General features: G+C 41.8%; 1 protein-coding gene across 2 annotated transcripts; it reads left to right on the forward strand.

Annotated features, from left to right (window-relative positions):
- The first annotated feature begins 67 nt into the window (after window positions 1-67).
- Window positions 68-12,792, forward strand: LOC140347202 (somatomedin-B and thrombospondin type-1 domain-containing protein). 2 transcript variants are annotated; one of them, XM_072433565.1, is made up of 5 exons: window positions 68-485; window positions 7,171-7,353; window positions 7,673-7,763; window positions 9,580-9,738; window positions 12,651-12,792. In XM_072433565.1, the coding sequence occupies exons 1-5, from the start codon at window positions 254-256 to the stop codon at window positions 12,754-12,756; spliced, it is 771 nt and encodes a 256-aa protein (XP_072289666.1). In that variant the 5' UTR covers window positions 68-253; the 3' UTR covers window positions 12,757-12,792. The 2 variants fall into 2 exon arrangements, with proteins under 2 accessions (XP_072289666.1, XP_072289665.1); XM_072433564.1 differs by having other exon boundaries at window positions 88-485; window positions 7,168-7,353.
- Window positions 12,793-13,803: the final 1,011 nt, after the last annotated feature.

Below are 13,803 nucleotides of genomic sequence, written 5' to 3' on the forward strand. Positions count from 1 at the left end.
GCCTCCTCATTGCGCAACGGACAGACAGACGCAGGGGGTGGGCTGCTGATGTACGTGGGTACCAATAACAGCCAACAGTAGCCATGTGGGGCGGTGTCCAGCAGACGCGGATCAACCTCCACGTCACGCATCATCGCCTCGCGTAGGTGAACCCGTTCATTGGTGAGATCTTATTTGCGGTCTACAATAGAAACGAACTCCGGGGGCATTGGAGGTGAAGTCACTGTCAGTGGAGTCACTTAAAGTTCTGGTCATGGGAGCGCGTGGACGTCTCGGCGCGGTGTTTGTCGGATATGTTCTGTCCGGGATGATGCTTCCCGTGGCGGAGGCTGGCTGCAGAGAGAGGGACAGTCCAACCTGCTGCACCGGGAGGAATAACGAGTGCTTTGAATACACCAAAAGAAAATCAGTGTGTTACTGCGATGCCTACTGCCAGAAAACAAGAGACTGCTGTGAGGATTACCAGCAAGTGTGCCAGATATCTGGTGAGTTGTTTCTTTCATGCTTTGCTTTCCCTTGCCCTCATAAATAGGTTGCTAAATTAGGTTGGAGAATAAATCTTAATTCCTCTCATTAAAGTTGTGGGTAAAACAGGGGTCTAGTTGTGCAGGTTTTATATACAATAGCAAATTATTAAGATAAGCAAATGGCACTAATATAATGTACTCAATACTAGTTTCCACAGACAGGGTTGAGATCCAGATGTCTCTTTCCTTGTCACTATCTTGGCTGGTGCTATATTTAACCAATGAGAGGACGGACTGACCAAACCCAAAGAAGGTCAGAATTACGGCATGAGTAGAGTTTGAGTTTGAAAAGCTGTCAGTGAGGTCACTAACGGCACTTGAAACATTTTCTGTTAGTCTGTGGATACACTCTGTCCTTATTTTAAGTGCACTAACAAGCACCTGCAATAAAGCTTTCAAAGTGCAGGCCACACTCGTCCTTCTATTTAGGCGCATTTGGAAAGACACAGTTAACATTTGTTTACTTACATTAGAGGTAACAACAAAAGTTCACAAGACATTTTGGCTGGCCCTGAATATAACACAGGAGTTCTAATACAAATCACTGCACTCCTGTAACAACATGTTTGTTTGTTTGTTTGTTTGTTTGTTTGTTTGTTTGTTTGTTTGTACCATAAGATTTTGATATTTGTAAGTCTGAATAATGTGGAGGATTGTTACTGCCATGATCCAAAGCAACTTTTACCACATTTTTGATAGTGCCATTAAAGTTTTAAGATGATCATTATGCCTTATGAACCCCTGCTCTCTTCTCTCATGTGTAATTGTGAATATTTCCCGGACTAAACACAGAACATTCTCATGTTATTCATTGAGCGTCCTTTAGGCCTCGCCCCTGCAGGTTTTATCAGAGCCAGATCATCTCAGCTCTGTGTCCTGTCTCACACAGTTGTCCATTAACACACGTGACCGTAACAGAGCAAAGAGCTGCAGCCAGTGACATGACGACACACATTACATCACCTTTAACGTGAGATAAACCTCATAATTAACATAGCGCTGATTGAATACAGAGGTGTAAAATAATGTGTGGGAAAAAATACAATTTCCCATGACCTGATGATTGGTTTATTGTGTTTAGAAAGAACACATTAAAACAAACTCTGATTAATTTCCTCCTCAGTTGTAGGAAAGTTTAAGGAATACTTATCTGAGAGCGATAAATATATTTATCAGAGTGAGTGACCCAGCAGCTTATCGGATTGTTCCTTTGTTTTTTTGTAAACATTTCTTATATTGTATGACTGATACTGATTGTATGAGAATGACTCTTCTGCGTCCACACTCTGGGTCCACATATTTCTCTCTGCAAACAATTTAGAAACACCCTGACCTTTCTCCTAATGAATTGGCTCTATCATTTAAAAGAAATAGGTATATTTTTGGTGGATTGAATCTAGACTTGTCGTTTGATAGTCCTAGTTTCTAATTTTAGTAGATTTTATTTGTTGTCTTGGTTGAGGATACAGCCTACATGCCTTTGTGATTTATCCAAGTTCAGACCTGGTTTAAACTTCTTAGAGTCCAGAGTAAAATCTTGTCTGTCCCCATTTAGCCCTGGTTCAGTGCTGTTTTCTTTTGATTTAGTCCATGTTTATGTCACTGAAAACATTCAGTTTGACTTGATCCAAAACATTTGAGAATCTCTATATTTGAACATTTAGCAAACTGTTTCCTAGACCACTCAGAAATCTTTTAATCAGTTGCTTTGTTTGGGTCCCTTGTTAATATGTCTATACAGGAAACATTTATCTTGGGCCTGTTATTAGGGCTCAGTCAGACGCCCTTCACCACTATTAACAGCCTTAGTCAGTTTTGTGCTGCCCAGTATTATAAGGCAGCTCTGAAGCAAAGTCAAGAAGAAAAGCTGAACCGAATGAGGCCAATGAGGTGTAGGATAAAGAAGGAAAGTATTTGAAGCTGCTATAATACATACAAATGAAAGTTGTTACAAAATTCTGAAAGAAAACCATGGAAAGAGAGAGTAATGTAAATGGTCTGATATGGATTGTTTTTTTGAGCCGATACTAATATTTGATATTTCGCTGTTTGTAGATTTTAAAATCCATACTAGCCCACAAATCTATCTTACACTAAGATAAAGATCGCAACGTATCTTTTCATTGTAGTAAAACTGTTTTGAAATTGTAGTTTCCTGGGATATGAAATAATTTGACAGATTATACTGAGGAAACTGGGAATGACACATAGACACACAGACTCCGCCCTATCAGTGCCAAATATCCAGAGATTGGCTTTTGCAATACAAAAAAAATGCATAAGATATTGGACAAATTATTAATTTTGGACACATATAATTGTTAAAAAAAAGAATTTATTAAAATGACATATCTTTATCTCGATTTTTCTGTAGTTCCTATCAATATTATGGTATATATGTCATTAATACTATGTATGTTACAGCAATAAACTGTCAACTTCCAATGTCTTTGCAACGTCTCAAAGACTTCGCTTACAGGCCACATGTGGTCACTGCTTTGGGGTCAGGGGTCATGCTGTGTCTTTTCCTGGGGCTTTGTTGTGCACATGGGGCCCGAGGGCTGAGCTGTGTCAGACTGTCCATCCAGAGGTTGTCATGTGGGTGGCACTTGGGCTACACCGGTGGTACCACAGACACGTGAGGGGCTTCAGTTCAGCAATTAGCCTCTGACTCCTGAAGGCTTAAGGCCAATGTGCACAGATTCAGGCCTCAGTTTAAGTGTGTACGTGGAACAAGGGAGACGTGCTTCATGTCTGACATATATGGCTTATCTAGGGCTTTCACTGATGAAAAATAGCAATTAACATATGTCAAAATACCATAGCAATTAACGATTCAAAATTAAATATTTTGAATTGTGAAAAAGTTGTTGTTCTTAAAACTATAATCAGGGGGCCTAAACCTGTAAATAGTTTGGGCAATTCAGAATTCTATGGTAGAAATAATTTTCAACCTGGTTTATGGTTAATATCTCTGTAATTACTGGGCCTGAATATATAGAATAAAATAGGCACAATGCTTATCATAATTTCTGTCAGCATAAATCAACATGCACAACATTTTGTTTTCCTTTGTAGCAAAACCTTTTGGGATGTTTATGGCGCTAGAACCATCCAAAATGTATGATGTTTGTGTATTTTCTGTTGTAAACTTGAAACATGAATGCTTTGGATGTCTGGTGTAGAAGGAAGGACCAAAGAGGACTATTGATAAAGAGAGGAAAAAGCACTGCTGATAAGGTGGAGATGTCTCAGCTCTGTGGTACAGTATCAGTGTGTGTGATGTGGGAAAGGCCAGTGTCAGGTGAGCAGCACTAATGCACAGGAATGTACAGATTCCACAGTGGCTTTGTGGATGTCACTGAGACAGCCGCCCGCTCGCCCACAGCTCCATGGGAATAACAGCAGGAGCGGTTTCTTGAAAGTCCTCGCTCTCTGACATCGCTCACTGTCTTTTGTTCAAGTACAGTCCAGTGTGTGGCAAAATGAGTCTAATCCAAGACTGTTAAAGGGTTTGACATCAGCATCAGCCAAGACAAACTGTACATTTATATTTTGGCTAGTAACACATTCAATCCCACTGTAGCTACTCAGGTATTAGGTTAGATTTAATTCTGCTTATGAGGTATATGCCGTTTTGTTGTTGATGTTGTTGTAGTTGTTGTTGTGGTGAGCATTTCCATCATAACCATAGTTTCTAACAGCCAATAACATCAGGAGATTTTTACCATCTAGAAAACATCGCCAGAATCAAAGGTTTAAACCAGACTTGGAGAGACTTATCCATGCGTTTGTCTCGAGTAGATTAGACTACTGTAACGGCCTGCTCACTGGCCTCTCCAAACGAGCTGTAAAACAGCTGCAGTACATCCATAACGCTGTTGCTTGGGTCCTGACTAGAACCAGGAAGTACCATCACATTAGTCCTGTTCTCAGGTCTCTGCACTGGCTCCTGTGGCTCAGAGAATAGACTTTAAAGCAGCTCTGCTTATGTACAAGTCTCTACATAACACCAAAGTACAATTATTTTGTATTTTTAAGCATTTTCTGGCCCATAGGCTTTATTAGGATATGATATTAGGATATGTTATGAGACTGTGCATTCATCACAATGTGGATTTATAACATGTAGCCCACGTGTGCTATCCAGAGTCAGGACTAAACATGGGGAATTTGCGTTTCAGTTTTATGCAGCTAAAATCTGGAACAGTCTTTCTGAAGATGTGAGACAGGCTTCTAATCCAGCCTAATATTATATATATATATATATAGAGGAGAATCCGACCGATAGTCGAACCTTGGATTCAGGAGGAGCAGAGTGGTTTTCGTCCCGGTCGTGGAACACTGGACCAGCTCTATACCCTCCATCGGGTGCTCGAGGGCTCATGGGAGTTTGCCCAACCAGTCCACATGTGCTTTGTGGATCTGGAGAAGGCTTTCGACCGTGTCCCTCGGGGTGTCCTTTGGGGGGTGCTCCGGGAGTACGGGGTCCGGGGCCCTTTGCTCAGGGCTGTCTGGTCCCTGTATGACAGGAGCAGGAGCTGTGTTCGCATTGCCGGCAGTAAGTCAGACCTGTTCCCAGTGCATGTTGGACTCCGCCAGGGCTGCCCTTTGTCACCGGTTCTGTTCATAATTTTTATGGACAGAATTTCTAGGCAGTCAGGGGTCGGAGGGTGTCCGGTTTGGGGACCACAGGATCTCATCTCTGCTGTTTGCAGACGATGTTGTCCTGATGGCTCCATCAAACCCGGACCTGCAACATGCACTGGGACGGTTTGCAGCCGAGTGTGAAGCGGCTGGGATGAGAATCAGCACCTCCAAATCCGAGGCCATGGTTCTCGACCGGAAAAAGGTGGCTTGCCTTCTTCAGGTGGGTGGGGAGTCCTTGCCCCAAGTGGAGGAGTTCAAGTATCTCGGGGTCTTGTTCACGAGTGAGGGAAGGATGGAGCGTGAGATCGACAGGCGGATCGGTGCAGCGGCTGCAGTGATGCAGTCGCTGAATCGGACCGTTGTGGTGAAGAGGGAGCTGAGCCGAAAGGCAAAGCTCTCGATTTACCGGTCGGTCTACGTTCCTACCCTCACCTATGGTCATGAGCTTTGGGTAATGACCGAAAGGACAAGATCGCGGATACAAGCGGTCGAAATGAGTTTCCTCCGCCGTGTGGCTGGGCGCTCCCTTAGAGATAAGGTGAGGAGCTCGGCCACACGGGGGGAGCTCGGAGTAGAGCCGCTGCTCCTCCACGTCGAGAGGAGCCAGCTGAGGTGGCTCGGGCATCTGTTCCGGATGCCTCCTGGGCGCCTCCCTCGGGAGGTGTTTCAGGCATGTCCCACCGGGAAGAGGCCCCGGGGAAGACCCAGGACACGCTGGAGAGACTATGTCTCTCGGCTGGCCTGGGAACGCCTCGGGATCCCCCCGGAGGAGTTAGAGGAAGTGTCTGGGGAGGAGGAAGTCTGGGAGTCCCTGCTCAGACTGCTGCCCCCGCGACCCGGCCCCGGATAAAGCGGCAGAAGATGGATGGATGGATGGATGGATATATATATAATATATTATATTTTTATATGATTGTATTCAGATTTCAATGATTTTTTTTCTTGTTATGTAAAGCACTTTGAATTACTTTGTGTCCAAATTGTGCTCTACAAATAATTTAATGTTCCACAATAAAGTGTGAAACAAGCAGGTAGCACCAAGTTAGAGGTCAGATCTGTGAAGTGGTAAGATGTATTTAACAATGTAAGGGAAGTTTAATGCCATATGGTGGAACATTTCAGGGAATGAAAATCTAAATTTTTATGGGGAGGCGTGTGGCAGAACCCCTATCAGAAAAATTACACAATGCATTTAAATTGTGGGGAATAGAATCATTATATTTGTAAATAAATGGCACCCAGTGAGTATTATATATACATTATTATATATTACAATTTGTTTTTGCCTAATTCTACTGGCAAACTCATCTATATTTCTAAATACTCATAAAACCTGTCTGGAAAACCCTTGTAAGCGAGCGCTTTGTTTATGAAGTGTTGACTTCCGCTCTCTGGCCTGTTAAATGTCCACTGCTATTAAACGTCTGTGGTGGACTGGCATAATTATTGTTTGGGACATTTGGCTTTCATCAGAGCGGCCATCGGACTTCCTAGTGGCACAGATGTAATTGCCTTAATCAGTCGACTGAAAGGGGCTCCTGATTGCTGCTGTCACTGTTGCATTTAGTGTGTTCGTGTTCGTGTGCATGTGTGTTTGTTTAAGAGGAATGAAAACTCAAAAAACAGGAAGCGGAGTAAGCCCCATAGACCTTTAAGAAGAGCCCACTACCACGCAGACTCATTAAAGAGGCAATACTTTTAAGAACAGAAGAAAGTTATCCAGCAACGTAATATAATCCAGATTGTTTCCGTCACTTAATTAGTTGTAAATATGTTTTCTTTTTATGAGGTCTCTAGGGGACTAGTGTTTCATTTTTATCTACCTTTTTTACACATGTTTTGCTATTTGCTAAAAAAAAAAAAAAAAGTCATGTTTACTTAAAAGTTACTTAAGAAGATAAAACCATTGGGTAATTTGTATTTGCTTAGAGTATTTATGCCTTGATTCAAAACGTCCCCAGTTAATCAAAGTTATTCCTTGCTTTCCCAGCAGCCATTGACTGTGAGGTGGGCCCTTGGGGGCCCTGGTCTCCGTGCACATCACCCTGTGGCATCGGCAGCACAGAGAGGAGTCGACAGGTGTCCGTCCCACCCAGAAGCGGAGGAAGACCCTGTCCTGACCTGAAGCAGCGTCGCGGGTGCTTTGGAAACAACGTGGTCTGCAGCTCAGCCAAAGGTAAAGGCCTATCTTCAAAACACACTCTTTGTTTCTTGTCACGCATGAAAGAAAGAGAGACGTGGTCAAGCTGTTCATAGCAAACATTTCCTCTCAAAGATTTTTATGTTTTAATATCTCTGGGGAACTGGGTTTTACTTGCGCAATACCTCGGCACACATCTGGTGCAAACTCTTTCAAAATCCACTAATGTCCTTTCTCTGTAAACATGTTTTGTAGAAAAACATAGTAAAACGTTACACCATCTAGATAACTTCAAATTCAGGCTTTTAAAAGAAAATAAGCATTTAAAACGTTTGTTTATGTTTCATATTTACAGAGGTGGCAAAGATCCTGCCTGATTCCTTCAAGAGGAACTTCAAGGACCCATGGAGACGGCCACACATGCTGATGAAGGAGGAGAAGGCCAGGTAAGGTGCTATTAAAACCAAACAACAAAATAGTCATGAAGTCGACCCAGTCACATGCCTGTGTCTTTCAAGTGCACTCAGTGTAGTGGAAATAATTACAGCTCGACAGAATGCACTGAATAATAATAATATTTCCCATGGGCCAAAAGGCAGCAGCTTTGTTTCATTACAAACTGCACTGATCATTGTGAAGGAACGCTTAATGTTGACTCATTTAAATTGTTTTATTGAATTTTACTATCAAAAACAATCACTTTGCTTTATTTGTAAAGTACAAACATGTTTTAACTTATGAGCTGTGCACTGGACACAAGACAATGTACGCTGTATGTTGTATGTTGCATCGTTAAGTTAAACTTTACTGTTCACATAATTGTGATTGTGGCTTTCTAATGCAATTTGGCACATTTGCCCCAAAAATGTTTTCTGGACAATAAATGTTACTCTCCTAAGTTTTATCAATGCTCAAAATTGACATTTGACTTTAATTTTGGACAGAAGGATTCTTCAACATGATGACATGCCGTCAGAACTAAAATAAAATACATTAAAGAAAATTAAGTTTACCTTAATAAGTTTACTTTAATGTTACATTTGCAACGCCATGGATTTCTCTATGTGTTTTAGTATGATTTATTTCACTGAAGGTAATTCTCATAATATTTTTGTTCTTTTGTGACTGTAATATCAACTTTGTTCTTCTAAAGATAAAGCGCGCATATCAAGGCCATAAACGTGTACAATGAACCATGACAATAAATATTTTCTGAAGACGCTAACCTTCACTGATAAACTGTCACTGCAGCATGGAAAAGGTCAGCCCAGCCCATCTCTGTGGCATCTTCAGTGTCTAAAATCATGTCTAGTACAGTGGACATGAGATCACATGGTTGTGTAAGCATCAGGGGAGCATTACTCATAACTGTGTCGCCAAACCCCCCAAATGTGTGAGGATTACAAACCGGACGCCTGGAAACACACAGGGAGATCATTCGATAATTCATGAGTAACTTTCATGGCAGTAGTTTAAATGTGAGGATTACACAAGGATAACTCAATTATGGTAAATGTGATTGCAACATATACACAATATTTAATTACATCATTATGTCTTGGCTGAGTGAGCTTAGAAAGTATCTCTTCTACAACTATCTATTCTATTTGACAGAAATGAGTGTGAAATGGGGGTGAAGAGTGGGGCAGGACGTTCAGAAAACCCTCTCTTCAACTTAAAAATATACAGAGCTGGCACTGTTCTTATGCTCATGGGCAAAGCTCTTGAATGTAATAGACTGTAATACAATCTAGTTGAGCCGGCGAGACAAACAGCTGTGTAGACGTGTCTTTGAGAGTTTTGTTTTGTCTTTGTCTAGTCAGTCATCATCAAGGACGGCTCTCTGATTTGGATGACCTCCTGGTTTGAATTAACCACAGAGTTGAAGGCTGCTGCAAAGGACAGAGAGGGATTGTCTAAAAAGATGCTGAGTGTACAAATCTGGTTGTTATAAATAAAGTTAAACCGATGCGTGTACTGAGCAAAGAAAAATATAAATACAAATCTGATGTTATGCATAATACTGAGTGAATATTTAGAGAGTATAAACATTTATGACCAACACAGTCGAATAAAACATACTTTTAATTGTTGTATTTACTTTAAACAAATCGGGACAACAAGCGGAAAGAAATTATATAAAACTGTAAAAGTGCACAAATCCATCAGTATTACTCATTCAAATGGTTATTTCCCTGATTAAAAAGCTACAGAATTTGCTAATAAATATTCAAATACAATTGGTCTTTTTCTGTTTTGCAGCTACTGCGTGTACCTGAGAGTAAAGCAGGCCAGCGTGGCGTGTAAACTGAAGCTCTGGAGCGCTCAGCTGGTGCGGGACCGGCTCGTCTGTGCTGAGTGTCAGGGCGACGCCATGTCTAAGTCAGACCTGTGCGGAGGAGACGGTCTGGAGGGGTCAAGGTAAATACTCAGATCACCTGCTACACTGTCGATGAAAGAAAGGAAAACATGTCACCAACTTTACAGGAAGAACAGCTAAACGATGTGAACGTGTGACTGTCTTTACTCTGTGGAAGAATCAAAGGTCAATTTTCTAAGCTGATGCGTGCCACACACTTAAAGGCAGTGTCGACATTTGGAATCCCTAACTGTCGCCTAGTTGATTTATTCACTTTTGAACTTGGTGTAAAGGTTTTATGGTAGTAAAGGTTTCAGAAACAGTCATCTAGACGCTGTTTTTGAAATTGAAACGTTTTGACTGCAAACCAGAAGTCCTTTTCAATCCACCCTGGACTCTCACCCCTCATTCGTTCAGGTCCGCTCCAGGATTACACCGGCTTGTTGGCTCGAGCCATTCCATGGAATAGAATGCGACGAGGCGCAATGAATGCCTTCACTTCCTCTTCCTCTTTTATTTTGATGGGACATTTCCTCTCGTGCCGCAGTCTTAGCATTAGTGTTAGAATTATTATTCTTTAGACTTTATTCTTTAAGCTTTATTCTTTAGACTTAATTCTTTTGACTCTATTCTTTAGACTTTATTCTTTCTGCCACAACTCAGGTATTTTTGACCCCCTGAACATCAATGAAAAGTCACAGGTCACCGAGGCTCTCTCTCTTTCTCCCTGTTCAGGTCTGCGTTCAGCACAATCTTGCAATTTGTCAGGACAAACTACTATTTGAATTGCAAAGTACGCAATCATCAACGGTGAATTACTGAGCTTTGTTTGGTATGCCGCAAAACGCAGCAGAAAACATGGTCGTGCGAGAAGGCGGTTGCGCGGGAGGCAAGAGCCATCATCGCCGCTACCATGGCTTTAATTAGGCCCAAGCGCCACAAGCTGGCGAGAGGCCTATAAATATCGTAAGGCCATGCGAAGCATGGCTGCGAAAGTGTGCACGTAGTGCGCACGAAATCGAGCGCGAAGCGCTCGCCCACTTCCAAACACTCACTAATGCACTCCTTCACTCACGCACGCCCCGTGCATACTAAACGGGCGAAGCCCGTGCAAAAGTGCGCGCTAAACGAGCACTTTACATTACATATAAAGCACTCATTTGCCCTAAGTACCTCACGAATACGTTCCCCATCTCTTGCATGTTCCGTGCATATAAGCATGTAATGCAAAAATTGAACATTATTACTGTATAGAGGGCCAAAAACACAAAGTGGGCGGAGCCCACTCAAAATTAACGAAATTACCCGTCAGTGACCAGGGACCCACACCATGAGGTAGGAAAGCGCGAGCGCTTTCCGAAAATGTATAGTTTATGATATTTGAAAAATGGGAAACATTGTTTTCGCATCGGAATATTATTCTTTCTTTCTTCTTTCTTTCTTTCTTTCTTTCTTCTCGGGACCAACCCCCCTATTTTTCACTCAGTGAACATTGACGAAAAGTCACAAAAATTTGCACACCTCTAAAAATCGTGCCTCTCTACATTCTGGCTATTTCCCTTTGCTAAAATAAAAAAATTGGCGCGTCAGCGCCCCCAAATGTACCAAAAATGCATTGAGAGATAGGAAATGACCCAAAAAAATCTGATCGTAGAATCATGAAATTTGGCGCAGAGGTAGATGGTGACAAGAGAAGTAAAAAATATTGATACGGCAACGCCGTCCACCCAACCAAATGTCGGCCATATTGGTTCAAAAATGGCTAAGCAGGACTCAGGAGTTTTTCCAAACGTCGTACTTTTACGAACTCCTCCCAGGGCGTTGGCTCTAAAAAGCTGAAATTTGGTGAAAATGCTACTGAGGAGTGGGACATTAAAAGTTATTCAAATTACATTAATACCTGTCACGGTCTCTGTGCGGCGAAGCCGCAAACTTTAGCTAGAATTTCAGAAATCTCCCAAATTTAACATTTCTGCCGTTTGCGCAGATAAAGTCCGAATTGCGTCAAATTAGAATCAGTTGTTAAACTCTTTGCGCTAAACGTACTTGAAGTGAAATAAATTAATTTGGAGCCACAGCGCCCCCTACAGATTTTATATGGAGGTTAAATATTTAGTTTTGCGAAATTTTATGAAATTTGACACACAACTCAATTTTAGAATCCCCATCAAAAAAGTCAATGAGACCCATGTCATAATTGTTATGGCGTTGCCGTAACGATGACCAAAACCTCCCATGTTATTCCAATGGGGAAATCGCCAGAACATGTTTACACTTTAGACTTTCACAAACTCCTCCCAGGGCATTAGCCCTATTAACCTGAAATTTGGTGAGACTCATCTTCAGGGGTGGACCGTCAAAAGTTATTCACATTTTTATTCAAAGAGTCACGGTGTCTGTGCGGCAAAGCCGCACATTTTGCCAAGAATTCAAAATAAAATAGCTTTTTGATGGTAAAACAAAGGGGAGAAGATGTGACAGCGTCACAGATTCAGCAGTAGGCGTAATAAAAGGACAATTGGGGCGCGTTAGCCACGCCCCCTCCTCTTGAGGCGTGGCGGCGGTGTGGCGGCGGTGTGGCGGCGGCGTGGCGAGGGCCGATCATTGCCGCTTGCGGCTATATTTAAAGTTTATTATTATTATTTTTTTATTTAATAGTTTCTCAAAGCTAATTAAAAAAAATTGGCAGCTTTTTGCCTGGAGTTGACAGATTTTAAGGGTGTGTTCGTGTCCTCAATATGGCAGCCAATGGCATCCCAGGTGAAGTTGCGATTGAGATGACAGTTTTAAATCTTTGGAGCAATAGTGTTTCAGTGGTTAGAGTGTACGCCCCTCAAACCAAAGGTCAGTGGTTTGATTCCAGCTCGACAAGACAATAAATTATACGTAGCAGATCTGTCGCTTCTTGGTCCTTGTAATCACTCAATCATTGACTTATTCAGAAAAGATATGATAAAAATTGTGTGTGTTGTAGGACCTTCTGGGTGGAGGCCTCAGTCTCCGGTTGCCATGGCTCCTGGGTGAGAGAGTCTTCGTCCGAAGGCTGTCACTGTCCGCCATACTCTGTGCTCTTCGTGTGAGTCCATTCATCTAAACACGAGGACAAGACGCAAAACGGCAAGAGACTTTGTATCGAGTTTAGCCCTGAACGTCACCAGCATCCTGCCACTGTTTCCACTCTTCTGTAGAGACAACAATAAGCACACAGCAATAGCATTTCACAGCCACGGTCAATCGTTTTTCCTCCCAAAACACACCAGCCTCTATATTATTACTTTTGCTTATCTACCTCTTTTATTGCAAGTGCATACGTAGTGATGCACGATGTACAAATGAATAGATCTATTATTTGCTTTATACATTTTATATTTTGATGGTGTTTTTTGTATTGTAAATGTAATGTTCCTAAAGCTGCGTTTTGCCAGTAGAAATAAGTACATTAGGATTTTTGAAAAGTGTCTGACATAAAGTGCACCATGTGACCTGCAAGCCAAATAAAATGTCCCCGTCGACTGTAGTTGACTCTCAGGTCTCAGACTTAAGCCTGGATTTTAATTGAGTAAAAACAAGGCATATTTCGTGTTAGTTTGTCTGTTTTTTTTTAGGATTTAAACTCCAAATCAACAACTCAAAGGTGTACAGCTTAACTTTTATGGAGGCAGGTACTCCGCCCACTTGTCTCCATGGAGATAGCTAAATTCAATGCCATGCTGTGGAACATTTCAGGCAAACCAGTAACATCTACATGAAACAAGCACGTAGAGCATTCCCTCCTTCAGAAAACATTCCTGCAGTTTGCTACTTACACCATGCTGTAGTGCTACTGTCAGTAACACCTGTTTACTTTCACAAGCTAAAGGTTTTCTGTGTAAAAGCGTGTCTTCAACAGGAAGGCCTCCTCTAATTTGTCTCGGAGCCGTTACTCCCAATTTATCAATTAATAAGAAAACCTCCCCACACTCCCAGGAAGACTGCTGCACTCCTCTTCATTCCAACAATGTTTTGACAAGCTATGACCTTAATATCGTGTGTTTGTGTTTATTTATTATAATCATATTTTTTGTTTCATAATTTTAGTGCGACATAGCATATTTTATACACTGTCATTTAGAAATAAAACACATAAC

Source organism: Eucyclogobius newberryi, unplaced genomic scaffold (genome assembly GCF_026437365.1).
Source record: "Eucyclogobius newberryi isolate DKJ021-1_F unplaced genomic scaffold, fEucNew1.0.hap1 SCAF_6, whole genome shotgun sequence".
Classification (NCBI taxonomy): Eukaryota; Metazoa; Chordata; class Actinopteri; order Gobiiformes; family Gobiidae; genus Eucyclogobius; species Eucyclogobius newberryi.

What these genes read in the sequence shown, in the direction of transcription:
- LOC140347202 (XM_072433564.1), top strand. Translation starts at nt 254, where the DNA reads ATGGGAGCGCGTGGACGTCTCGGCGCGGTGTTTGTCGGATATGTTCTG. An exon ending in ATGAAGGAGGAGAAGGCCAG is followed by an intron (nt 7,764 to 9,579) that starts GTAAGGTGCTAT and finishes TCTGTTTTGCAG; the next exon opens with CTACTGCGTGTACCTGAGAG. An exon ending in GACGGTCTGGAGGGGTCAAG is followed by an intron (nt 9,739 to 12,650) that starts GTAAATACTCAG and finishes TGTGTGTTGTAG; the next exon opens with GACCTTCTGGGTGGAGGCCT.